At 41.7% G+C, this 27,543-nt stretch overlaps 1 protein-coding gene across 4 annotated transcripts; it reads left to right on the top strand.

The window, feature by feature from the left end:
• The first annotated feature begins 280 nt into the window (after positions 1-280).
• Positions 281-27,154, top strand: LOC128746307 (shootin-1). 4 transcript variants are annotated; one of them, XM_053843370.1, is made up of 7 exons: positions 281-633; positions 14,978-15,493; positions 15,559-15,929; positions 16,008-16,120; positions 16,550-16,712; positions 16,986-17,460; positions 26,512-27,154. In XM_053843370.1, the coding sequence occupies exons 2-7, from the start codon at positions 15,085-15,087 to the stop codon at positions 26,970-26,972; spliced, it is 1,992 nt and encodes a 663-aa protein (XP_053699345.1). In that variant the 5' UTR covers positions 281-633; positions 14,978-15,084; the 3' UTR covers positions 26,973-27,154. The 4 variants fall into 4 exon arrangements, with proteins under 4 accessions (XP_053699345.1, XP_053699338.1, XP_053699352.1 ...); XM_053843363.1 differs by having other exon boundaries at positions 14,968-15,493; XM_053843377.1 differs by having other exon boundaries at positions 281-639.
• Positions 27,155-27,543: the final 389 nt, after the last annotated feature.

Genomic DNA, 27,543 nt, shown 5'->3' with positions numbered 1-27,543 from the left:
GCCTTCCATCTGATAATCAACCATATTGAATGCTGAGCATTCTTGCTTTTTTTGTTATTATTCTATCGAATGACATCCACAAACCACAATGCACGCTCGAAAAGCCAATCAACACGACTGGAATCAACCTCTGACAGTTTTCTAGTTTGTCTGACTCAAACTCAAACAGCAAAGCTTTTCGATTGACTCAGCCGAGCCCACCGACCGCGCCGCAGTCTGTCAGCTCAGCTCAGCTCAGCCAACAGTCGCTGCTTAAGCGTTCAACCGGACGGTCGTGTTGTGTTGTAGCTTCATTCGTGTCATCTTGTAGCTTTGCTCCGCTGCTGGCTGTTCTGTTGGCTCGGCAGGTTACTTTGTGGCTTGTGCCCTTGTGTTGGGCACAATCTGAAGTTGTCGTTGTGTGTGCAGCACTAGTGCAACCGGTGCGGTGGTAGTTCTCCGACGAGGCAGATGTGAAGAATCGCCAAGAAATACAAAATACAAACAAACAGAAGCAAAACAAGCGAAGCGGTCTAAAACGCAGTGTGAGTCATCCGGTGGCTTAAAGTGTTGAGAATATACTTCGGATTTCGGTTGTGCATGGGCGTAAATTCTTAGTGGTGATATACGGAGTGAAAGGCCAGTTCTTGGAAGGTGCGAGTAAGTTCAACGTACTTTATAGCAGTACTAATTTAGTTCTTAACGGTAGGCTGTTCCATAATGGAGGATGGTGCGAACATTCTTGTATGGTGATAACATCGTAATAGTACGATGATAAACGTAAGCTTCCATTGTAGTTGTGTAGGCTCTCTGCTTATCGTTCATAAACAGTAGACGTTTAGAATCCCGCATATACAGTCTACCATATTTGCATTTGAAAGTAGGTAGAATTGCAAATATGAACCGGTAGCTCGACCGAAATGTCGCCTGAGAAAAACGTTCAATGATCTTGATAGATAATCCTTGAAGCTTCAATGATAATTTTCTAGATAGAATATTATCATACTTTGAGGTATTTTGATGCTTCTAGGTTTCATCTATAGCTAGTCAAATTTATTAGGTTATCCTAATAAATTGTTTCTTGGGTTTCATAAAATGAGAAGCGAAATGAAACTGGAAATTGGGACAAAAAAAAACTAAATCAAATGCTCATGCTTAGAAACCTCTAACATTGAAACCTCTAAAGCAACTAAGGTACATTTGTTGGATGACTTTGCGGTCAACAAATCTTCATTGGAACTTTTACATAGAACTACATTTTTGTTTTCTATATTGGGGTCCACTTGAGAAGTTCGAGAAATGAGCATGTAACGAAAAGTGGTTATGATTTGCACGCTTATAACTTAGCCATTTTTCAATGGATTTACAGATATTTGCATCAATCGATCAGAAATTTTTCTAAAAATTGATTAACATAGCAAATATAAAAATAATTTGTCAAATCACTATTGAAAAAAGCATAAATAGTAGGCATTGTCAAAAACGAACGAATCAGCCACTCACATGGAAGCACTTTTTTGCTTCCCAGATCCGGCACGACAATCTTATACACCTGTGGTTTCGTTTACTTCGATTCTAAAAAAAAGTGACCGAACCCTTGCTTTTCGACAGGACAGGAATAATTCCTTTGTTCCAGTAAACCTGGAACAAATTGAAGTCCTGAAAATAAACAATTTTGTTAAAATTTAAAACCACCCTCACCCTTTGATCGATGTTATTATTTCAACATTGAACCTAGACCAATTCGATGTCCTGAAAGTAAACAACTTTGTTTCTTTCTTTCAATTATCCCTACCCTTCGATCGATCTTATCATTTGAACTTAATGTCTAGACAAAGTTGATGTCCTGGAAGTAAACCGCTGAAGAAAAGCACGCACCTACCTCTCCCCTTCAGCCGATTATATCGATATACTATGAAAATATATTCTAAACTGAAGTCTTGTATCAAATCATGGTAGATGGAGTATTCTAGCATGTGATATGTTTGAAATTCAACATTGAACATTGAAATTCGTCATAAGCTTTTGATTTAAATGCTGTAAAGTATAAAAATAACTGTAAAGTAGAGTGCCAAGAAAGCCTAAAATGTACTTAGAACGATAATATTAATTGCAAATCTTCCAACCTGCGTGATTTTAACTAAGATTTTACATGTTAGTTGAAAGACTACCATACATCAAAGCGATATCCTACAATAAATGGCGTTTTTTAACTATTTTCGAATAAATTGATAAGTTTCTTCTAAAATTAATGATAAGAAACTGTGGGACCAAGGGCATAGCCAGAAATCTTTCTTAGGGGGGGTTTTACAAAAAAAAAATTACATAGCCTAACCTTATGGGGTTTATTCAGGAAATGGGGAATTATTTTCAATCATCATAAGCTTTTTTGGTTTATACTCCGGGTTCTTCATTTGACTTAAAAAAAAATAAATTCATATGAAAGAGGGTAAATGTTGAAATTGCACCTCCCAGTTGACATCGTGGTACGTTGTATATTCAAATCTTGGCTGGGAGAGACTATTAGTGTCAATAGGATCGAGTCCTTTCCAAGCGCGGCAAAGGTCGAGACAAGTTGACAGCTTAACCTGCATGCTTTTCAACATCGTCCTTGAGAAGATGATCCGACGAGCAAAATCAAAACGAGAGACCCAATTTTCAGTGAAAGTATCAAACTTCTTGGCTACGCAAATGACTTTGATATCGTAAGCCGAAACTTCGCAACGGCGGAGGCCATCTGCGCTAGACTGAAAGCGGAGACTAGTAGGATTGGGCTGAAAGTAAATGCGTCGCAGACCAAATACATGATTGGTAGAGGCTCAAAAAGACGAACGTGTACTTTTCGTGGACGGTAATGGTTGGGATCGCTGGTGGCCGCGGTTAACAGTAATAAGAAGCTCTTGCGGCGCATTTAAGCAAAAAATCGAGTCTACTTTGCCCTTCGCAAAACGCTTCCATCCGCTAGCAAACGATAGCCACCGTACGATGCTGACAAATTACATAGTCCTTATTAGACCGGTAGTTTTTATGGATTTGAAGATACTCAGGGAGGACAACCCGCACTTGCGGACGATATTTCATGGAGCAAAAGCTGGAAGCGAAGAGCGGCGGAGGTACACTAGAATCTCTTTTTACGTCCATTTATTTTACGTGATTTCCTTTTGCGTCAATATTTATACATAAGGAATTTGAATTAATGTCGTCTCGTTTTACGTCTAAAATTTGAATTAACGTCCAGCCTTTTTTCGACCGATTGTTCTTACGCCCCATAATAGTGGACGTAAAACGAAATTTGCGTGTATATGAATCACGAGCAGCAGACACAACTTGGGGAGATTACCATCGGACATCTGGTAACGGTAAACTACGGTGGACCGGACAGTCATAAGGAATAAGTTTCTATTTAACAACCCCAAGGGCACCCAGAACAGAGGAGCTCTACGTGCGAGATGACTCAACTTGGTCTTGCGATTTGCGCCTTCTGAAACGCCTGGAAACGAGTAACCCAAGATTGAGTTGCATGCAGTCGACTAGTTGAAACAGTACGAGGTCTATGCTACGACGACGACAACGAGGTTCGTACAACTAATTCCGTAAATTTTCCTGTGCTCTAAGCAATTGGTAGCAGAAAGAGCTTCAAAGTGTAGAACAAATTTTCGTTTGGGGGGGGTTTATTGAAACAGTGGAACATTTGAAAAATGTCCAGCGTTATCGAAATGCATCTTCATTTGTAGTTCTACGTTAGCGCAGCGTGCGTGCCCTTAGGCATAGACCTTCTTACTTTTTCCACCAAAAGAAAAGCCTCCTAAATATGGGTTGTATCTATACAGAATCTACAAGCTGAGACTCTTCCTCATTTTGAGATAAATGTATTGTTGAGTAAAGGTATTGTTAAGGTCATGGAGGGATTATCATAGAATCTGAATCTGTTCAACAAATTACACGTCCATAACCTATTTGTGGATAAACCGTTACTAGTCTTTGAGTGTGTCTGATTCTTGATCGGTTGGTTGATAAACGGCTGGATAATGCGCAATCCTTCCTCCTCGTGGTGCCAGCCGAAAGACGAGCAACTTTAGCGGAGATCGGATCGGAGATCGATAGAAATTAGAAACTAAGGTCGTATACTAACAGGAAAGGAGGCACTGTTTTATCTCGGCACCTCCCCATCCCCATCACGGGACTGGGTAACGTGGCCCTAGCAAGGCAACCTATCGAAGTGAATTACTACGAATATTCAAGCGAATACGGATCGAAATATTCGGCATCAATCAATCTGTCGCATAGGAGAGAAGGTTTGGTAGATCCGCGGCGAGAAAGGCCAATTTTACTGGAGTAGCAGCACTACCAACGAACTGGTTGAGCAAAATGCAGGAATGAATGTGTCTATTGAGGCCGATTCTTTGATTGCAGCATTATCAACGTACACTGCCCGCACGAAGGTAGACACGACGTTGAGAAAGAAGCCTTGTGTGTGTGACAACGTACGACAGGTGCTCGCCACGGGACATCAATATCGTTATCGGGGATTTGAGTGCCCAGGTTGGCAGGGAGAAATGCATAGACTGGTGATACGACCCCATAACCTCCACACCGACACGAACAAATAAAACTTCGTATCTAATTTCGTATCCATATGCGGTTTGAAATAAAACTTCTAGTTCAAATTAGTCCAAATTCAAGTCTAATTTAGTGTCCAATGTCAAGTCCTATTTCAAGTTCAATTTCCACTGTAATTTCTAGTCTAGCTCCTATCAAATTGCACCCGACACCTGAGCTGAGTTTTCAACCAAATCGGTCGGTATTTTTGTGATTAGTAATAATAGATTTGCCATTCTCCGATTACTCGCTTTTGCCAGGACAAAACATTCTTGTGAAAGGTTGAGTTCCAAACCTTTTGTTTTTGTTGGTGTTGATCGTTTTTGATAGTTGCTAGTTCGCTCCGTAAATTGCAAAGTTTGACTTGGTGAAACTGTATTTCACAATAAGCACTTCAGTCTCGTACGGGTTGAACTTTGAACGCTTTTATGACCCTGTTTAAAATAAGTTAACAACATGTTCACAAATAGTTTTGTAATTCCATTGTAAAATTCCTTCCATTAAATGAGATCGAATTGCTTTAAAATTCGTCTTAAGAGATCCGTTTATTTGCACCTACCAACACTCTTCGACTTAAATAGCTTAGCAACTTTAACGTAAAACGAAAAAAAAATCGTTTAAAGTGTTGGCGGACCCAGTTATGGCAGCCGGTCTCGAAGTTCTCCCACTTAGCGCCGCCCCGATCGCACTGGAATGGACTATCGCACGGATCTGACGCACTTGACCGTGTTCATAAAGCACCACTGCAGCAGCCGTAGCAGTCACTCCAACGATCGCGATGTCGAGATAAGTAGGTATGGTATGTGAAAACTTTAAAGTTCACTCGAATTGCTTAGGCAGCGATCACAGAGTGAAAATTTTAATGAACGACAATCGTCGTCCCATTGTCAATGGTCCTCTCCCGCTGCCAGCCACTTCAGTCCACACCGTATTCGGAACAGTGACCGAAACTAAAAGCACGAAAGCGAAATGTTGAAACTAACGAAGTATGTAATAGGTACGAAAATCTTTAGTTGTTTCTCCTATTTTGCCCCCGGCGATTCACTCGCGTGTTTTGCAAAACAAAAAAAACGGCTCCTAATTATCAATGCAGTCCAACGAGCCGGGCCGGCCCAGCAGCGAAGAGTAAAGTGATTAGGTACCGATAAAAATGCCCGATCAAAACAAAAGCCCCAAAACCGTGGCAGTATGCTGTGAGGTTGCTGGGAAAGAAAATGAAAACAAAGCAAAACATAACGATAAGCAGCTTTACCTGTGTTCACCCAGTAAGCCCCAGTTCCCCACTACCCTTTTGGTTAAGCCAGCCAGCGTCTGTCCAGGTGCACAACCCGCCACGCATAAATCAAACATGAAATGTTGAACCGCGAAGTATTGAACCCGCACGTCGCCCGTGGTCACACGACATCACCGACTGAACAACTGGGAACAACTTTCATTCATTTCCTCTGACTTGTTTAACATTGTTCGTGGATAGTTTTCCTCTCCTCTCCCCTTCTTTGGTAGGAATCACAATCAGACACGCTACTGAGACCTGTTGGCTTCGTTCGGAGGAAAATTTCTCCTGTTGGATAGAGTAACCAACTAAGCCGGAGTAGACTCCTGCCAACAACAGGTTCTGCTACTTTTCCGCGCACGTTTGCCCCGCTCCACCTCCGTTGTGGAGCAACGTAATGGCGATATTCAAGGCGCACTTGCACGCTGCGTTCTGATTCAGCTTTGACTTGGCCTACTTTCCGCCCAGCGTTGTTATGCTGCGGTCGGAGAGCAAGCGAAAGGCAAAACGGCATCGCTTAGGTGACTCAGCGATGTTTTCGTAGACATACGACAGGTAAACCGAAAACCGTAAACCGATGGAAAAATTACTTCCCTGTGCTGACACAAGTAGAACGAGAAATACAGACTTGTTGTTTGGTGAAAAACAAGCTTACATATTTAGCTTTTTTTGTTGCGGGAAATCGCTTTACATGGTCACGGAAATCAGATAGTAAAATGGGTCGATGTAGGCTGCCCAACCTGACAAAATAACTTTAAACACGCCCGGGACGCGCATATCCAGATAAACTAATGAGTTCGCGTTCAACCGTAAAAGCGACCATGACAGAAGTGGGCATTAATTTGCAAATGCAAATCACCAGCGTGGGTAAGCCGAACAGGCTTTTCGTCCGGATTAGATCAGCGTAGACCAGACCAGACCAGACTGAGTAATCGAGTAGCACATTTTTCCCGTGAACAAACTGGTCAGACATAACAATCATCGAACGTTTTTCAAAACACAAACAAACTTGGCTTCTGACAGTGAGTGGCATGGATGATTATTGAATTGCATTGGTATTGATAAATCTATCGGCTTTATTCCCGCGAAGCAGGATGTGTATACACCTTCGAGTTTCCTTACCTGATAAGGTGTTAAGTAGCTGAATCAGTCAGTTTAAACTTTAGCAAAAATCGCAATGAAAACAAGCGTGACTAAAGGTGGATTTCCTGTTCTTTTAGTCACAGGGCCACTGAAATTAGTTCGTATTTTAAATTCTTTATTGAACCAGTTAAACGCATAGTGGAAACGTTTGCCTACTCTACCGAAACACAAAAAGTTAATGAAAATGAAATTAGGAATCTCTCTGGATTATTGGCAACGACCTTTAGCCTGAAAACACGGACACGAATCGGAACATTGAATATACTGACCCTTGCCCAGCAGCCTGTTAGAGTCAATAGGATCGTAGCAACTGGCCCTGCGATTGTCCTGCACTCTAGGCTTTGCTTTTGCTTTTTTTTGCCCAGCAGGGCAAGCTGGCTCAACTTGCAAGGGAAGCTAACCGCCTGAAGCTTGAAATCCTGGGGCTGAGCGAGGTCCGCTGGCCGGGTACTGGCGAACACAGGACATCATCCGGGCAAGTCTTGCTCTACTCTGACATACGAGGTGGAATTGCTACTCGAGATAGAGTTGGATTCCTACTGAACCCAAGGGAACATGCGGCCCTGATGAAGTGGGAACCGATAAATGAGCGAATAACCGTTGCCAGATGACTGCCGACCTGCAGGAGAAAGAGAGTTTTTACAGCCAACTGGACAGCGTGGTTGAGAATATTCCGAAAGGGGACATCCAAATCCACTTCAACGCAGAGATTGGCTCAAACAACACGGACCTTGAACGCGTCATGGGACGCCATGCCCTAGGAGAGATGAGCGAAAACGGGGAGCTGATTACAGAATTCTGTGATAATTACAACATGATCATTGGTGGATCGCTCTTTTCCGGTGGATAGACCAGTACATAAAGTCACGTGGGTTTCCCGCGACGGCCGAACAGAAAACCAAATCGACCACATCTGCATCAGCCGAAAATGGCGAAGGAGCCTTAATGATGTACGCAACAAACGAAGCGCTGATATTGCATCCGGCCATCATCTTGTTATCGGTGAATTACGTTGGCGCGTTGCACGTGTTCAACGACTGGAGGAGAAAGTTGGGTGCCGCTACGACGTCCGCCGATTGGAGAATCCTGAGGAGGAAAGGGTCTTTGTCGAACAACTTGAATCCCGAGCCTCGGAGTTGCCTCCTGGTGGAACCGTCGAAGAGCAATGGACCGGCATCAAGAACACCTTTATCACGACACGACCAGTAATGAAACCCTCGGCAACATGCGCAGCGAGCGGAGGGAGTACATTTCGGATGATGCTTGGAGGAAGATCGACAGAGAGACGAAAGCCGGCATTCGGCTCGGCTAAGACAGCTGCCCGTCAACGATACGCCGAACTGGAGAGGGCTGTTAAACGTGCTTGTAGGCGGGACAAGAGAGCCTGAACTAACTCCCTAGCCGAACAAGGAGAAACCGCTGCCGCCAATGGTGATATCCGTTCGTTGTACGATATTTCTCGCCGCCTTAGTGGTGCCAGGACGAATACAAAGATGCCGCTAAAGGACAGAGCTGGTCAGCTACTGACTGACCGTACAGAACAGCGAAGGGCTGAACATTTTGAACAACTCTTCCGAGTTTCAAATGTCAGAGACCAACAAAACCAGCAGCGTATGACGCCTACAGTTCGTCGAATTAATCGCGTCAACTCGGAGGCGCCAACGCTGGATGAAATTGTAGTAGTCATCAAGAGTATGAAATCTAATAGAGCGCCAGGACTGCATTTCAGCCGAAATGCTCAAAGCTGACCCATCTTTGTCCGCCCAGATGATGCATCAGCTTTTCAGCAATACATGGGAAACCGCAACTTTTCCGGTGGACTGGATGCAGGGCATATAGGTCAAAGTCCCTAAGAAAGGAGACCTAACTGAATGCGGTAACTGGCGTGGCATCATGTTGCTCTGTAATACTCTCAAAGTATGTAGATCATATCACAACGCTCCGCATTATATTGGAGCAGATCAACGAATTCCAGGACTTTCTTCTGCTGGAATTCGTTGACTTCGAAAAGGCGTTCGACCGACTCAACCAGGAAAACATCTGGGGCGCACTTAGACGTAGAGGTGTTCCAGATAAACTAGTCCCTCTCATCGAGGCTCAGTACGAGGCGTTCTCCTGCAAGGTTTTGCACGACGGGGTCTTGTTCGACCCCATAGGGGTTACTGCTGACGTGAAACAGGGCTGCATTTTATCACCGCTTCTGTTTCTCATCGTTAAGGATGAGATTGAAGACGTGTAATTTGTTATAAGGTTTATTCATTAAGACAATTTTTATGTCAGATGAAATACCCCAATAAATGTAAATGTAAATGTAGGGTAACTGGTGGTAAAATGCCCAGTCGGGGCAAAATGCGCCGCTGTAATATTTCACGAATTACTCACTTTTAAACTGTAATTAAGGTGCCAATCGCTTCTATTTTACATTACAAACTTGTGATGAGCATATAAGCTTTCTAAATTACATAAATCCAATGAAAAAACAAAAAAATTATTTGCAGGCTTATTTCTTACAATTTTCGCAACTTTTTTCGTAAGACATTACGCCACCAATAAACAATATTACGTATTTGTAAATGGCTCTTGTTTTGAACAATGGTCTCGGTATACAGCAGCCAACGTAAAATTGCCTGATTGAACTATTATTTATGTGATTTAAACGATTTTTTTTAAACAAGTTCTAGCGGGGCAAAATGCGCCGTGAGAAGCATGAATTTACTTGCAGTGCAAACAAACGTTGATCGATCTAGTAGCCCATACACTTTTAGGCAAACGTCAAAACGTTGGTAAAAGCAAAAGGCAAAGTGTTGTTTTATTTCTGATTCGCTCCGAAAAACCCGGCTAAGATGTCGTGAAGCTACATAAGAAAAACCCACCGTCGGTCTTGGCCGGAGCCTGCCACTTGCGGCGGTAGTGAAAACCAGTGAAAAACAGTGAAAGACGCGTTGCCGGCAAGGTACCAAGAAAAACCCTTGTGTGAAATCGACCGCGCCAGCGAAGATGGACCTGGTGATTGCAAAACCGCGATCCGAAATAACAGATTTAACAAGTAGGTAGGTCCTCACGCTGTTCTGAGTCGTGGCGGGTTTGCATTAAAATAAAACAGACAGCGCATTTTGCCAATTTGTTGTGGTGCATTTTGACCCTTAGTTGTGGTTCGTTTTGTACACACCTAGGCGCATTTTACCCCTAACGAATCTGAAAACAAATTTTCAAATGCCTTATATAATTTCACGATTTAAACGTGTTTTATTGATTTTTATGCTTCAGGACGAGCATGTTAGGTAAAAAACTGTTCTACTTTAGGGTTTATGTTCTAGTTTCTGGAAATGCACTCCGCATTGATGAATAATATGATATTCTTCTTAACGTGGGCATTATACCCCCAGTCCCCCTAAATATTAGTTGGAGCAATTGACAGTAGACCAAATCGAGGATTGCCTTGGAATCCTCTAACGATGGAGCAGCTCAATGACCTCGACCTAGCCGACGACATTGTCTTGCTCGCACAACGCCGGAGCGATATGCAGAGCAAGTTAGACGACCTCTCCAAGAGCTCCCAGGTAGCAGGTCTCACAGTCACTGTAGCGAAAACTAAGTCAATGGTAGTGAACACGGACAATTCCACCAACTTCACAGTAGCGGGACAACAAGTTGAGCAGGTAGACGCCATTCAATAGCTTGGTAGCCAGACAACCGATTACCAGAGGAAAAGCTAGGGGGTCAGTCCCGGCGTAGTGGTTAGCATTCACGCCTCTCACGCCGAGGACCCGGGTTAAAATCCCAGCCCCGCAGAAGTCACGAATGACGTAAGCTGTTAAAGTGACTATAATCTAACAAAAAAAGAGGAAAAGCACTATTCAACGTAGAAACGGATCATGAAAATTTATTTACTGTTTGGTTTAGTGTGACTTCGATTCGTTTTAATAAAATAGATCATGGAAACGTTCTGTTCAACAAGTGTAGCAAGTCACTTCATGTATGAAGCGTAGGTAAGAGAAACTCAGTTTCATTTATTTTTTTCGACGATGCCGGACCCTGATTGGCGGTGACCCTTTCTTCCTCCTTAACTAGATGGTTGACCCTGACTGTTTTGTCCCGTTAAAAAGACATCTTAACAGCCCTCTCCAGCATGACATATCGTTGATATGTTACTGATTTAGTCGCCCTGGTTCGTGCACGCTCAATCCTGGATTTCGCTGTGTTTGGAATCAGGCAACGGCTGTTTTCATTGTGTATCCGTTCCTATCTCATCAAGACCGCGTGAGCTCCTTGGACCTCGAATAGTTGCAGTATTTGGAGCTACAGGCGGCTATGCCAATTGAGCCAACTGGCCAAAAGAGGCAACTTACTTTGCTGGGCAAGGGTCTGTAAAATAATCTATGGCCACATTCCACAATTTTGAATTTTACAAAATTGAATAGAAAGTTTTCAGTTCGAGTTACAGAATGATCTAAGTAGTTTTATGTGGAAGTGCAAAGTTTCTCATGAGTTAATAGTACTAGATTAAGGTAACTTATAAATGAAACCAGTGATTCCAAGCCTTTTCAGTGCAGCAAATATAAATTTCTATTTCTACTCTTTCGTATTTAGTTAAAAGGGAACAGATAAATCGACAAACTTTCCAGCATAATATTCCACATAAAAAAAAACTTGGATTTTTTTTATTCTTGTAGCTAATTTTCAGTATTCACCAACCAGGAAATTTTCCAAAATCGTCCAGGAAAACCGGGAAAACTCAGGAATTTGAAATCACCAATTGAGCTTATCGAAACTTGACCTTCTGTTTTTATCCGACAGATTTCGCAGCCAGCTGTTAGAGTGCTGGACAATTGCAGGGCCTGTTCCCTCTCCCAGTCGGGATTCGTCCCTCATCAGATCCAAATTCTTATCAAAAATGTGGTTCGCAATCTAAAAATATCCAAAACATAATCCGAAGTTGAAAACAATGCAGTCCAAAACCTGGTCCAGAATCAAGACCAAATCTATCCCGAAATTTATTACAAAATCTAGAACAAAATTTGATAGAAGCATGTGTTACGCAATATAGTCCAGGTTCAAAATACGGTCCAGGTCCAGAGTCTGGTTCAAAATGTGGTAAAAAAATGCAATCTAGAAAAAGGGCACGGATAATTATCTGGTCCAGGTCTAGAATATGGTCCAAAATTTTATAAAAAATGTGGTTCAAAATATTATCCAAAATCTGGTCAAAATCTAATAAAATTATAACCCGAAATCTAGTCTAGAATCTGATGCAGCAACAAGATCTGGTTCAGGTTGAGATTATGGCTTAGTTACAGGATCTGATTTGAAATCTGTTCAAAAATTAGGGTCTAAAATGTGATCAAAAAAGTGATTTAAATTCTTTTCCAAAATCTGGCCCAAATTTGATATTTGATATTTATTGAATAATTTCAACCGACGCATTGGTCTAAATGAAATGCTGGCTGGGAAAAGCCGCCTTGAGAATGCCCAAATCACGCATCCTCAAAGAGCCATAAAAACCCAGCATCTTTTCAGCTGTTTTTCAATTATATGGTGAATCATTAAGTTAACCATAAATACATTTTGGGACAATAGTAAATAGCCGATTATATTACACATTACATTAAATTCCATATAATACAATTACAATTGGTCAAGTATTAAAAGTCAAAATGTAGTCTACTACGATTGTATTCTACTACCAAATGTGGAATTGGCTCCTGCAGGCCATAGTTGGTACGGTGTGTTCCTATACGTAATATCTGTTGAAGTCGTTGAGGGCGCAACGGGCAATACAGTTGGAGTGAAGATAGTACAGCAGGGCTATCGTATATCCCCACTAGTATCTTGTGTGTCATACTACCGATGATATATTTCCGCCGTTGTCTAAGTAAGGTAATGCCAATTAAACTACATAGATTTTCGTAAGATGGTAGACTTTCGGGATTCCTCCAAGGCAGCATATGGCAAATTTTCCTGACGAAGCGTTTCTGAAATCTTTCAATTCGTTGAGACCAGTAGTCATAGTGGGGGTCCCACACAGCGCAGCTTGTTTCTAAAATGGTACGAACCAGCGAGCAGTACAAAGCGCAATGTTCCAGGGTCTTGAAATTCTTTGCCAATCCTTAGTACTATTCCCAGTTGTCGAGTTGCTTTGCTGATGATCATCTCGTAACGTTGTCTAAACGTTATTTGCTCATCCAAAATAACTCCGAGAGCAGTAACCCTATCACTTCGTTGCAAGACTTGATCATTGGTGCGGTAGTCGTATACCAATGTATGTTTTTTCCGGGAAAAACTGATGACGGTACATTTTGGGATGCTTATAGTCATGCAGTTGCAAGCGCACCATTCAGAAAACCGGTCAATCAGTTCTTGAAATCTCAGACAATCGTCGGAGTTGCGAACGATAATGTAGATTTTGGCATCATCCGCATAAAGCAATCTACTACCGGACGGTAATAGTCGGGATATATCGTTTATAAACATAGAAAACAGTAGTGGTCCTAATGTGCTACCCTGAGGTACTCCCGAATTATTTTGGAACCTACAAGATAGAGACGCACCGTCTCTATTGCCATACTGCGCAGTATTGCCATACTGCGATCTGATAAGAATCATGCTGGTTTAAAAGCAGCAGACACACCCAGTTTATCAAGCTTAGCTAGCAGAGTTGCATGGTCCACGCGATCAAAAGCAGCCTTCAAGTCAGTGTAGACTGAATCACCTTGAAAACGCTGATCCATTGCGCGCAAGCATAGAGCGGTGAACTCCAGCAGGTTAGTTGAAACAGATCTTCCAGGAAAAAACCGTGCTGTGACGTAGATATGTAGTTCTTAACATGAAACCAGATATGCTTATAAACAATTGCCTCGAAAACTTTTGAGCGAGGGCACAGAGAAGTAATTCCTCGGTAGTGTTCCACAGTCCGTTTGTCACCTTTCTTGAATACAGGAAACATAAAGGAGGACTTTCAGATACGAGGAAATTGCTGACATTGCATGGAGCGATTGAATAATGATACGATTGGCGATTTCAAAACCTCACAGCATTTCTTCAATAGCACAGCAGGGATGCAGGGATCAGGTCCCGGGCAATAGCACTGTTTCATTCTGCCAACGGCTTCAACAACTTCAGCACCAGTAACGTTAAACGTTTCAGCTACAATCTCATCACTCGAAACAAAACGTAGTGCTGATGCTAAACTGTGGGTTTAAATCTGCTCCAGGCCCAAAATCTCGTTTATAACCAGGTCCAGTCCCAAAATTTGATCCAAAATCTAGTCCGAAAAAAAAGTAGATCAAAATGCCGTCCAAGTCCAGAATTTGGTCTGGAATGTGATCCAAAATCTGGTCCCTAATTCTGACCAAAACTGTGGGCCTAAATCTGGTCCATAATCCCTAATCTACAATCTAGTCCACAGTTGTTCCAAAATTTGTTACAAAATTTGGAACAAGATCTGTTAAAAAATATGGTCCATAATTTAGTCCAGGTTCAGAATCGGGTTAGTGATTTTGATTCTTATCAAAAATAAACAACTTGGAAGGAACATTGATTTAAGAAAGGAGGGTGTGCTAAATCGGGTCTTCGGCAAGGGCGCCCCAGTGTCATGTAACGGCTCTGGTCCTACGTCAAAATTGCAGACTTCTCTGTTACAGAAACTATTTTGATTTTCATTAAATTTTATAAAGAAGTCAGCCGTCGGGGCATGCCAGTGACGATCAATAATTCCAGGCTCGAATCTGTATTTTGATTCAGGAATTTAAAATATAAAGGCTTTAAAAGGCCTGTTTACTAAATTATCCAACGCCGCATTGATAAATGCTACATGTAAAATATGACTGTAGGCTCCAAGTTCATTAACGACATCAATTTGATTTTTTACACCTTGGTAATTTCCTATTACTTAATTGCTAGATTATAACCTAAGTTATTAGAAAACATTACATACCCATTTGTGAGAAATTTATTTTCAATTTTATATTCCCCAGCACCCAACAGCCGAACATTTTCCTCAACGTTTTTGAGTTGCAAATTGACCAGCACAACTACTGCCCCTAACCTGAACTGCAAATCGCAGATGCATATATCTTCGGCCCTTCTCAACAATGGACGTCTCGCAGTCTTCCGCATCCTCGTCGCCGTCTCGACGCAGCAGCATACCGATTCCGAAACGTAAGAGTTCCCTTCACCTCTACATAGCGAACAGCATCGGCCAGGGTCAGTCTGGGCCCGGTTCCCGGTCACCGTCGCTGTCGTCCGCTTCATCGACCCACGAGGAGCAACACCAGAGCAACTATCAATTGGGCCGTCTGATGATGGAGTGTGAAGGTTTTTCCCCTAGTAACTCAGCCTCGTCCTCCAGGTCCGCCACGGCTATGAGTATGCACAGTTCGCTGCATGTGCCCCGCAGCGCAACAGGCCACAGCGGAACTCATTCGGCTGCGGAGATCGGCTCCAGTGATTATTTGCAGTTACGCGAGAATCACAACCGGCTGATCAACAAGTGCGAAGAAAGTGAGTAGCAACAAAAGATTTAAACAAGACGGTAAAATGTTTATTATTCCATTTCTTTTTTTCAGTCACGAAACACAATCAAAATCTTGAAAGTACAAACCAGCTGCTGAACAAGAGCATCGGGGTTCTGCAAAGCGACGTGACGGCACTGAGAAAGGAACGAACCGAGTTTATCGACAAAAATCGCAAATTAAAGAAAAAACTTGCCGAAATTGTTCCTAATGCATGCGGTGGCAGTAGTAGTAGCGATGAAGACGAAGCATCCGAGAAGCTTACCAAAGCACCGAACCAACGAGAGGATGAAACCTCGGGCCCCTCGAGGCACACCGAAGTGGACAATCTACTGAACGAAATGGAAAAGCTCAAGTCCTACCTGAACAATGTGGAACTGCAGCTGTACGAAGCGAACGAGAAAATTTCCGAACTGCAAGAGAGTGTAAGTTGCAGAGGTTGCAAAGAGACAGGCAGAGAGAATTTAACGGGAGGTTGTTTTGGTGGATTTTCCTTTTTACAGAAGCAACAGGCAGAGGAAACCAACGAAAAGTTGCGTACGGAGAATGCCGAACTCAGCAAAATCGCGCGACTCATGTCAGTTAACATGCTGGAGTCGATCGATACAAGCAAAAGGTGCGTGTCTTGGCTACATGTAGCATATAGCCTATGTAGCTTTGTAGCAACAGATGGGGGAAAGGGAATGGTAGAGTTAAGTTTGTGAATTGGAAATGCAACGGATGTTTTTGGTTGATTTTACATCCTTCAAATGGATTTCGATGAAGAATCATTTCATTAGGAATATGGAAAAGATGTATCCAACACAAACATAACAAACATAACAAACTCAAAAATGTGTCAGGTGTTAGATGAGTTTTAAAACTTAATTTGAAAACTTGTGCCATTTTGTACCCAAAGCAAAGGCACCTCCACTAAATTCACAGAAAATGGGGGCGCATGATTGTTTTCCATTCTGCAACCGGTCTAAAATTTAGAGAGCAATTCTGGAAAATGTTTGAGTCTTTTACTAGAGTTGACTAACTTATTTGCTCATTATCTTTTTAGGTTGGAAAATTCGTACATCCAAGTGCGACGGGAGCGCGATCAGCTGGCCCGTCAAAATCGCGACTCAGTGGACTCGAAAACCGGACCGAATGAGGAGATCCAGAAGATGCGTTCCGAAATGGAGCTCAAACGAAAAACGTTCGAAGCCCAGTTCATAGAATATGTGAGTAATAAGCTTAGCTAAAACTTTTCACGTTACGTGGCAGTTGTTAACAAATCGTATAACCGAACTAATTCAAAACCGTAGATTTAATTCGTTCTTCCCTCTCACTGTTTTGGCGGAATTGAATTAACAACAATTCTTGTATAAAAAAAAATCCAGCATGCATATCACACAAAACACCTATTCGACTTATCGTTATGCGGTTTGGAAAATTCACTCACGCTACTATACTAGTTCTAATTGTAATTAAAAACACACCCCACACATGTTTAGAAATCACTAATGGAGCAGGAGCTTTCACGCAACACCAATGAGCAAATTGTAACGCTGCAGCTGGAGGTGGACCGGTTAAAGCAAGATCTGGCCGAAACGCTGACCCGTGCCGAACGGGCCGAACAGGAAGCCCGCGAGTTGCGAAGTTTGCTCCGGGCGAGCCAACTGCAGGATCGCCAATTTTACTCCCAGCTAGACTTGGATAAACTAATCCTCCGCGATGGTGACGGTGACAACGATTCGTTGCTATCCGGTGCGAGCGGGCTGACGGGTTCTGTCCAGGTGGGTCCACCACCACCAGCACCGCCACCCCCGCCACCGGTTCCACCACCACCACCGCCTCCTCAGCCACCTGCGTTGTTACCCGTTGCTGGACCTGGTGGTGGCGCTACAGGGCTAAGCGAAGCAATTTCGATGCAAAAATTAAATCATGTGGGACTAAAGCATGCACAAAGCAGACAGCAACAAGCAACAGGTAGGTTTTCTATCGATCGGTCTGGCACGGGCATTGTTACTACTTTTACGCTGCTTTATCCACCCTCCATCCTTTTTATGTCGATTGGTTCGGGTTGTTTGGGGTAAGCGATTAATTAAGCTTGTATGTAGAGAAAATCAAGGTTGTGGTTGTACTGTTGTAGGCTTTTCTAGTGGTTTACCGATAATTAAAGGTTTTATTTTTGATATAAAATTTACATACGAATTCATAACAGCGAATTTTACCCCACACACCGTCACATCCTTTGAACGGGAAGATGCAAAGAGTGTACTTGGAACTACTTTCCTCGATGCTCTAATTTACTTTTCTCTTCACCAACGGTGTCCATTCAGATGCGGGATGTACGTGTAGGCTTTTCTAGAGTTTAATTCTGTATTCATTCCGGTACATACTTGCATTTGGTTCTATTTTCGAATCAGCTGGTCTGCTCCGACAGTCATGTTGGTACTGTTGGCTTTGAACTGCCCCAGGAAAATTTTAAATCAACAGTGGCATCATGCCAAAGTAGGTACGAGCCATTTACCAGAAGTTAACAATCATCCGAAGCCGTACTTTTATAGTTAGATAGTTGAAAAGAGAACCGGCAATTACAGTAATCGTCTAAAGCTTGCCGCCACCAGCAAACGGTCACTTCGGGAACATAGCAAAAACGTCAATTTTCCTGTATCGTCTCCCCAAGCTTAAACAATTAATGACAATTCAGGCGTCCTGTGCGCACTTACTAAAGAGGATTTTTTACCAGCAGCAGGTGGAACGTTACTTGGGTTGGGTGGATCAAAACAGTTAGCCCCGCTTGAATAAAGGTAGATTTTCCCGACTGCTTACGCTGTTGAGAAACTCCAGTTCCACTGTACCCCGATAGGAGCGTTGGGTCGAAAGAAAAACAAAAGAGTCAAGAAAAGCGCTAACAAAATCGGGCAGCACTGACAGCGTTATTAAATAAAGTGGAAATTGTACACTCTTCTGTCTGGAAAATTGCTTTCCTGGTTTGTCTTCACTACACGCCGACATCGGCCTTTTTGTGACTTGAGTCCATCTACGGGCGTTTGCGACCGACTTTTGCACTTAACAAATTGAATTTTCGTTGCAGATTATGACGCCTTGATCTGCGTTGATTTTTCGGAACAATTTTCTAGCTAAGATTATTTTGTAAACAAGTGCAGTTGAAGTCTGAAACAAAAATTAATAGCTTAAAGTTAGGTTTCAACAGGAACTCCAATCGAGTTAAACGATTACACACGTTCCTGCTTGTTATCTGACTTTTGGACCTTGATTTTGAGAACCATTTAGAAGTTAGAGACTGAAAAAAACTGACCACATGGAATAGATCGGCGAAAATATAAACCAAATATATATCTTTTTCTTTAATGGCAGGTTGGAACTGAAACCGGTCGAAGGGTGACACCTCTACACCATTGCTGCAATCTTCTATTAGGTAGTCTAATAGCTAGTTTTGTTGCGCTCTTCCAATTTTACAGTTCCACACATGTACCACATACTTGTTCAGCGACAATATTGTTTTCATGTGACTTCTCATTGTTTCTGCCGCAAAGAAGATAGACGGTTTTCTACTCGGTCAGTGCGGTAGAAAAAGGCAATGCGTTGCCGTCAGCCGCCCAGGCAAGTCTAATGATTTACCATCATCGTTTTTTCATTTCTTGTATATGACCTTAGACGCGATATTTCACCACATCTATATATATATATATATATATATATATATATATATATATATATATATATATAAGAGCCTTGTCTGTAGCCAAAACGAGGGGCGCCGTATATTTTCGTGGTAAAAATCGCCCACATTAAGCAAAGACTCAAACCAATCATATCAGATTGCATTCAAGACGAGCAAAAGTAACGTAGTTGCACGTCATTGAGTTATATAGCGTTAGCGTTACATAGCGTACCTCCGATTTGCTCTCAATTAGACGCGAGGCGACGGACGCGGGTTACAGCTAGTTAGTTAATATTCAGTCAGTTTTGAGGTATTCTTTTTACGTTTAGTCTCATGATAAATAAATAAATAATTCCTGATGGCACCTATACCCAAGTAACAATTCCAAGTTTTATTACGTTCGTATAGTGGTTTTCATTATAAATTTCATAAAACCGCTAATAAAACTATGAGCTCCACCAGAACTTTCTGACCACGTGGCCCACTCCTCAGAATGTTTTCATAACCGCTATAAGAAGGTAATAAGCTCAAGTAGTCGTATCACGCTCTGCTGAAAGCAGCAATAAAACCGATTAAGACCGATTACCGAAAACCACTGAAATTTAGCAATTTTCGAAAACTGGTTGTTTTAACAAATTGAAAATATTCATTTAGTCAATCTCAATTTCTAGCAAAATCGTTTTAGTTGCTTCCTCTGACAGGAAAACCGATTGATAATAACTTTCTTTGTGCAAAACACTTTGCTTTGATGAATTTTTGTTTGCGAGCTAAACAAAATACTAGAATATGGCAATATGGCTTCGCAAAAAAAATGATTTTGGTGTTGATCTTTGGTATTCTTCATAATAGCAGCAAAAAAAGTGTTTGGTCAGGATGTTACCGTTTTAATAGCTCTATAAAACTATAAACTCTATAAACAGATTTATTGCGGTTTGACAAGTAGAAGCGATAAGATCAATTGGTGCGCCATTTTGTATTGCTACGCCACACTTATGGTAAGTTTATAAGAGACGCGGTGCAGCCAACAAGTTTTAACGTGGTAATATAAGCAACCACAATAAATTTGCTTTATTAACAGTTTTATTATGGTTTTCTAGCTAGCTATAAGTGTGTTTGGACTCGTATCCTCCTGGTATTGCGCAATACCACAATAAACCCAGAGGTAATGATTAATACCGCAATAAAACCTTTATAAAATTCAAGTAAAACTTTAAAATTGTTACTTGGGTAGTGCACTGTAGCTATGCTCGACGCCGAAACTTAAAGAAATTTCAATTTTTCCTCGCTGTTTCACGAAATCTCATTATGAACTGTCAACATCACAAAAGCAAAAATATTTCCTTTCTTATTTTTCTCACGCAAAAAAACTAGTGTGCGCGAAGTGGTCGGAAGGTGAAAGTCATTCATTGATGAACACCTCAATGGCGAAGTCGCAGAAGAAAGCGGAACGGAAGTTAATCTAGGAATGCCCATAGAACATAGTGATGCCCCAGCACCTTATCTTCAAGAAAACAAACGAGAAATTGGGTTGCTAAAGTAGGATTGGGCAAAATTCCCGAAAGTATCGATAATTGAATATCAATATCAAATCCGCCGCTTTATCGATACCGTCGATATATCGCTCGTTATTAGATATTAGATTTATCGATACTATTTAAGGCGGCATTAGGCGGGATTAGGAAATGCTACTCAAAAAAGGGATTCATAAAAATTAAGCAATAAAAAACATGTCGAGCAAAGAGAGTGCCCCCAAAACACATTTCGGACACGTCGCTTTGTACGAAAAACCGCACCACAGCTGCTCACGCCCGACTGAATCGTATGCTGCCTCGGAATCCACAAAAATATGATGGGTTGTACTCCCGATCTAGATGACATGCCGAAGAGTAAAAATTTGATCCGTAGTAGCAAGGGCCTCAAAAGCCCACCTGGAACTACCCTACGAACTCTCCAGCCACCGGTGATAGACGACGTAACAAAATCTGTTGGTGGCTTTGACCAGCGTTATGCTGCGGTAATTACAGCAATCTATCCGATCGCCCTTTCTGTAGATGGGACAAACCACACCCTTAATCCACTCATCCGGCAGCTCTCTCCCAAACCCCTGAAATCTTGCAGTTCGGCACTTGTACCGAAATCGGCACAGTTCGGCTCGTTTCAAGTCGTCTAACATTAAAACGGCTGTGCCGAGGTCATTTCCAATAAAGTAAATTTGAGAATTAAGCTTAGTAGCTACCTAAAAAGAAAACAGCGCGAGAAAAAATCCTAAAAATTTTGTTTTTTTGAGCATTTCCTGGCCTAGTTTTAGACTATATTTTTTCAGCTGCATATCCCGCTTTATCAAAACAGTATCGGGATGAAATTATAGATTTAGCATAATATCGACGTCATAAGTATCGATGAAATATATCGAAATATCGGCCTTCGAGTATCGATATCGCGGGTATCGATACGGTATCGCCCAATCCTATGCTAAAGACCAACAAAACCACTGGTAAGAACCGCCTACCGGCAGAGATTAATGAACATGACTGAGACTCGCTTACAACTGCTCTACACTGGGTTATTTCCAAGATTTGGAAGGAGGAGAAGCTACCGGAGAGATAGATGGAAGGAGTGGTATGTCTCATCTACAAAAGGGTGATCAGTAAACGTCACCTACAAGGTACTCTCCCAGATTCTGTTACGCCGGCTTGTGCCGATAGCACAAGGTTTCGTAGGGAATTACCTGTAGCTTAATGGGTACTCACGCAACTATGGACCATATTTTCACTACCCGACAGATCTGGCAGAAATGTCGGGAGTACAACGTGCTCACGCATCTCATCTTTATTGATTACAAAGCAGCATACGATACAGTCGATGGAAACCAGTTATGGTACATAATGCACGAACACGGTTTTCCAGTTAAACTGACGCGACTATTCAAAGCTCATTAGATCGAGTAGTGTGTTTCGTGCGCATCTCGTGGAGACTCTCGGGTCCCTTTGAGACGCAGCGAGGGTTGAAACAAGATGACGGCTTATCCTGCATGCTGTTCAACATCGCTCTTGAGGAGGTGATCCGACGACTTCGAAACGAGAAGCACGATTCACCAAAAGTAGTCAACTACTAGGTTTTGCCGATGCCAGACCTACCTCGTGTTTTGTCTTGACCTTCAATGAGGTCAGGCTTGTAATTAAATTTTAATAACGGTACTTTTTTACAATTAACGTAGAGGACGGTAGAAGAAAGTAATGAAACAAAGATACCTTGATAGAGTTCCAAAGAGGACGGGAACGAGGCGTGAAGGGGAAAGAGCGGAAAATTAAGTAAGGGAGGGTCATTGAAGCACCGCTTAAGAAGTTGTGTACCGCAATTTTTCATCCAATCTTATTATGATCACTGGAAATTTCCTTCCGGCCCACCGAGAGAAGTCCTCTCTTCAGAATGTTTTTATAACCTCTTAAAGAATCAGGCCATAAACTCGAGTAGGTTTATTACGCTCTGCTGAAAGCAGCAGTAAAACCCACTATGTTTTTCGCTGCTTGACGGCAACCACCATAATCCAATGATGCTTTTCGCTTTGTTCGACAAGTTATAAGGCATAAAGCTAGCTGCGTAAAAAACTATAACACCCAGACCTGATAATAACGGCCGTGAGCAGAAAATGTAAAGTTTTACTATCAGATCTTTCTGATCGACTTATTTTACAGCAACCGTAATAAAATACCCGAAAGAATGAATAAAAAAATTTCAGTAGTTTCCGTAGTCGTGCAGCATATGCGCATTAAATTTTATCGGGCAAATTGCAATGACCCCAAGCAGGGCTTCGACCGAACCTTTTTTTCTACCGCATTCACATCAACGTACATTCAAGTTCACACCGTCCGTTTAGTGGTGGAATACGAACGCTATGCATAATACAACTGGCAGTTTGCTCAGTCAAACGCCGATTGAACGCAGTAGAACGAATGCGTTTTATGCCTTTTTGACATTTTCGTTTCGATCAAGTTGCCTTTACCGTTTGGAGCAGCGAATAACTGTAAAACAGTCAAATGACTGGCAGTCACCACACTAACGAAAAGCAACCGCGCTATCATATACTCAACCTACTACAAAAAAACAACTACTACATGTGCATGGAAGAAATCGGTCGGACTCCATCCAATACAAAAGAACATTTTGCTTGCGTCGGACCGACGTCCGGGTGATAAACTATTACTGTGAGCAGCGGATTTGCAGGCAAAAAGAGAAACGAAAAAATACGTCATCTTATGCTTCCAGTTAGTTTGCAGTTCAGATTCTTCATATGAACGCGCAAGGCGGGGCAAAGCGGGAGTGTGACTGTTTGCAGAGAGGCCGTATGAATTGTAAGACGGCAGCAGCGCAAGCAGCAGATTGACTGGATTCAAAAAACAGTCAAATGATCGTTCAAAAAGCGGAGGTGGAATGCGAAAAGTTTACGCATTCACGGCAGTCACATTCAACTTGCGATCCCTTTTCAAGCCCTGATCCCAAACAACCAAAAGTTCGAATTTCACTTAAGAAACGAACTTGGAAGCCCATATTTGGTTTAAATTTAGTTCCGCAGAACTATCTTGCTGAACAACCAGGCACTTCATTTGTAAACCCTACTTCATTCTCAATAAAGTACCGTTAATATTTGTAGCAACTCGAAAGTTCAACATGCAACTTGAAAGTAACTAAGAGTACGGATGATGGTGTCTCAGAAAGGTTAATAAGCTTTATATCTATGGATCTAATGATCTATAGCTTGCTAAGCAGCTTTACTTATGGTTACCCGAACTTTAAAGTTGCCTTGGGCTCGCTGCATAGAACGCTAAGAGCTACTACAGAAACTTTGGCGAAAATTTATAGAATAGCACTTAAAGTTCTATTGTTATACTTTTCTATTTTCTACCTCCTCCTCCTCCTCCAAACTTCTGTAAAGTGGGCTCAAGCGATTAAGATAGACCAAGACCGATAACTTTGTAAGAAAACGTCTTAGAGATTTGCAATCTTCTGCAAAAAAGTGTATTTCGAATTCTTCAATAATCGCCTAGAACCATATATTGGTGTTAAAATGCAACCAACATAAGCTAATTACGAAAAACTAATTTTTAAATAATTTCCAAGTAAAATGTTCTATAGATCTGCACTCGATAGAGATAGAAATGTCATTTTTAGCAAAGTTGTTTACCTTTATATTTTCCATAACTTTGCTGAAGAAACCATGTGTCTATCTACTAACACAAAAAAAAGGACGTGTATCGAGCCTATAGCGAACGTAAAACACACAAAACGTATACTTGCCGTACTCTTATTTGGGTGGTTGGGAACAAGCGGAACCCATACAAGTTAAAAGTACTCGACTTAAGCTTTAAGATGGAGCGCTGATTTCATAAATCCACTTGCCCCATTTTACCCCATAGGCTCGTGAAGTTATGGAAATTTAAAGCTTGTATATATGATAACTTAGAAAGTAAAAACCCCAGAGACTTTCGGTCTTCTGCAAAAACGTATATTTTGAGTGCTTCGATAATTGCGTAGAAAACTGTGTTCTTGTTAAATACAACCAATAAAAGCTAAGAATGAAAAACTAATTTTTAAAGAAATTTTAAAGAATATGCCCTCTAGTTCAGCACTCGATGAAAATAGAAATTTTACTTCTTCGGCAAAGTTGCTTGTTTTTACATTATTTACAACTTTGCCGAAGAATCTATGTCTGTATTTCCTAACACAAAAAAGTTATTTTTTTAATTTTCACTGTAGTAAGGAATGACTAACTTTTGACAGTTTTAGATTAAGGAGGATATTCATACGAACAAAAGTGCTGAAGACCATAAATGATATAATGAAAGCAAAAGACAATAGGCAAAAAGTTCCGCTTTTCGCCCTTTTGGACCACTGTGCAGTGGTGCACAGTAAGCCGCCATAATGGAAACAAGAATAAGAAGCCAGGTGGCACGTCCTGATCAAGTTTATGAGTAATAAGAACGTATCGAATGTTTTAAATTACTTTTCGGTACCTACACTACTTTAACCATGTGACTCTCATGCAGCAGCACATATGTTGAAAGCCTGTAACATGAAATTGATTGGTGGAGTGCGAAATTAATTAAAATCATCTGAAAAGTTTAACTGCTAAACGCCTGAGAGTTGATATATGTTTCTAAGGCAGAGAAGTTCACTGTTAGTGGTAATTTAGTTCTGGACTTTTTATTTATTGAGAGAGTACCTCAATAAATGATGAAAAACATGACGGTTCAACTCTATTGAGCCTGCAGTTGAGCTTCTTTGGCTTTTTGATTGATTAATCATTTTTTTACTAGAAATGTAATCCGACAACTGTTTTTGTACGACACAGTTTCTTAATCCTTGGGTGAATTAAACATTAAATTTTAGCAACACAAACAAATACCATTCTGAAAAGGTGATTAGAAATCCGATAGTTCACCTGTTCTGATAGTCGATAGTTGCACGTTGAGGAAAGTAAACGGAAATGCTGCTATTTTGGCTTACTTGGATGGAGACAACAAGCAACGAAGTACCTAGTCCAGTCGTACGAAATTACTGCCCATCGCTGTACATACTAACAAGGGAAAATCAGAGCACACTTGTCCGTAATCGAATTTGACATTCACTTCCCCCCATTTTTCTGCTTCGTTTCGCTGCTGGTTGCATCAAAAAAGGTTATGCTACAGAACGGGGCAACTCAATTTGGCTAGTATCCGGCTGTGTGGATCAATTTTTTTCATTATTTTGCTCACTCGACCGCTCGACCGAACTGGATTTTTGACAAAACACGATTTGATTCCTTGTTCTGTACACTGTTTCTATGTATCAAATCAATTCAATGGAATTCATACAGCAATTGGGGAAACGTAAACAACTAACTGGCGGCACACTTCAAAAACACCCGCACTGATTTCGTCGTGCACCTCGCGCCACGGCAGGATCTCGACTGACTTCAAACCCACAACACCGACAACGGTCAATCGGTAATTAAATGTATGGTATCCATCCGAATATTGTATTCAGTTTCAAAGAGTCGGATTCACTACTTCGCATGTTTGATCCCCCGAACCAAGAAGAACATCAACAAAACACCATTATGCGTCCAAATACCCTATGTAAAAAGATTTAGTGTACATAAAACACGGTAAGTTTGCAACGTGTTGCGCTTTTCAACGAAAATCACTGACTGACTGCTAACTAAACAGCACGTGCAACAATTTTCTCCCTCTTTTTTGCAAATAAATTCCATTCTTGTGTTAGTGCACAGCGAAGACACAAACCGTGAGTGGCCTGCAACCGTGCAACAAAATCTCACTCACGAATTTTTTTTATTTCCCCTATATTTTCAGGTTTAGATTCCGTGATTGCCGACATCAAGAGCGGCCGAGTGACGCTCCGACGTCGCAACAAACCGAATGTGCTGAACGAGCTGCAGAGTGCCAACGTCGTCGGCGGTGATTCCAGTTCCAACTGTGGCGGCTCCAACACCGGTAAAGTTAGCAGCAGCACCGGAAGCACCAGCAGCGGCGACCGTCGCAGCCAGCAGAGCTACAGCCAGATGGCTGCCAAGAATCCCGCTCTGCGGGAAATGTACGAAATACTCGAGCGCATGAAACGACGAAATCGAAAGTCGAAGGTCATTTTCGAGTCCGACCTGGTGCCGGCACCTGTTGCGCACGGCAAATCCAGCGAGGAAGAGGATGAGCGGGGTGGTACTGTCGCTGCTGTTGCTGCTGCTCCGGTGGGTGATGTTACGGATGGGGGACGACGTCGGCGCGGAACTGTGATTACCGGTGTGGTGGACGTTTAAACATTTTAACGGTCATTTATTCTCGAACTTTTAAACTACTTAAAACGTGATTCCAACCTAATGTAATGCATTTTTACTGTTCACTAGTATTTCACTTACTCGAACTAAGGTCTTAATAGTTTACGTATAGTTGAACTTTGTTTTTATTAGCATTAATTTTGTTAGTTCAATAAAGAGAACTTATTAATTAACACGAGTCTCACTAACAATCAGTGATTTCACAGCCTGACAACACACGGCCTTCTGTTGCCAAACCTGTTGTACCACCTGCCATATTCCCCAGATATTGTTTCGAAAAGCTGATGCAAAGACACCCAAAGTGCGATAAAAAGATGCCGAAAAAGTGATGAAAGGGCAGTGAAAATACTATGAAAAGATGACGGAAATACGGCGAAAGACGAGGACAAAACGTCGGAATTAATATGGAAAGATGACGAAAAGACGCAAAAACAGCGACAAAACACACGACAGCAACAACCAAAATATATTTAAAAAGCATCAAAAAGGCGAGCAAAACATGACGAATGCATTACAGTAAGACGGCGAAAAGGCAGAAAAAAACAACTTTTTT

This window comes from Sabethes cyaneus, chromosome 1 (assembly GCF_943734655.1).
Source record: "Sabethes cyaneus chromosome 1, idSabCyanKW18_F2, whole genome shotgun sequence".
Lineage (NCBI taxonomy): Eukaryota > Metazoa > Arthropoda > Insecta > Diptera > Culicidae > Sabethes > Sabethes cyaneus.
Note: the sequence above shows the minus strand (reverse complement) of the source record. Positions and strands in the feature narration are given on the sequence as shown.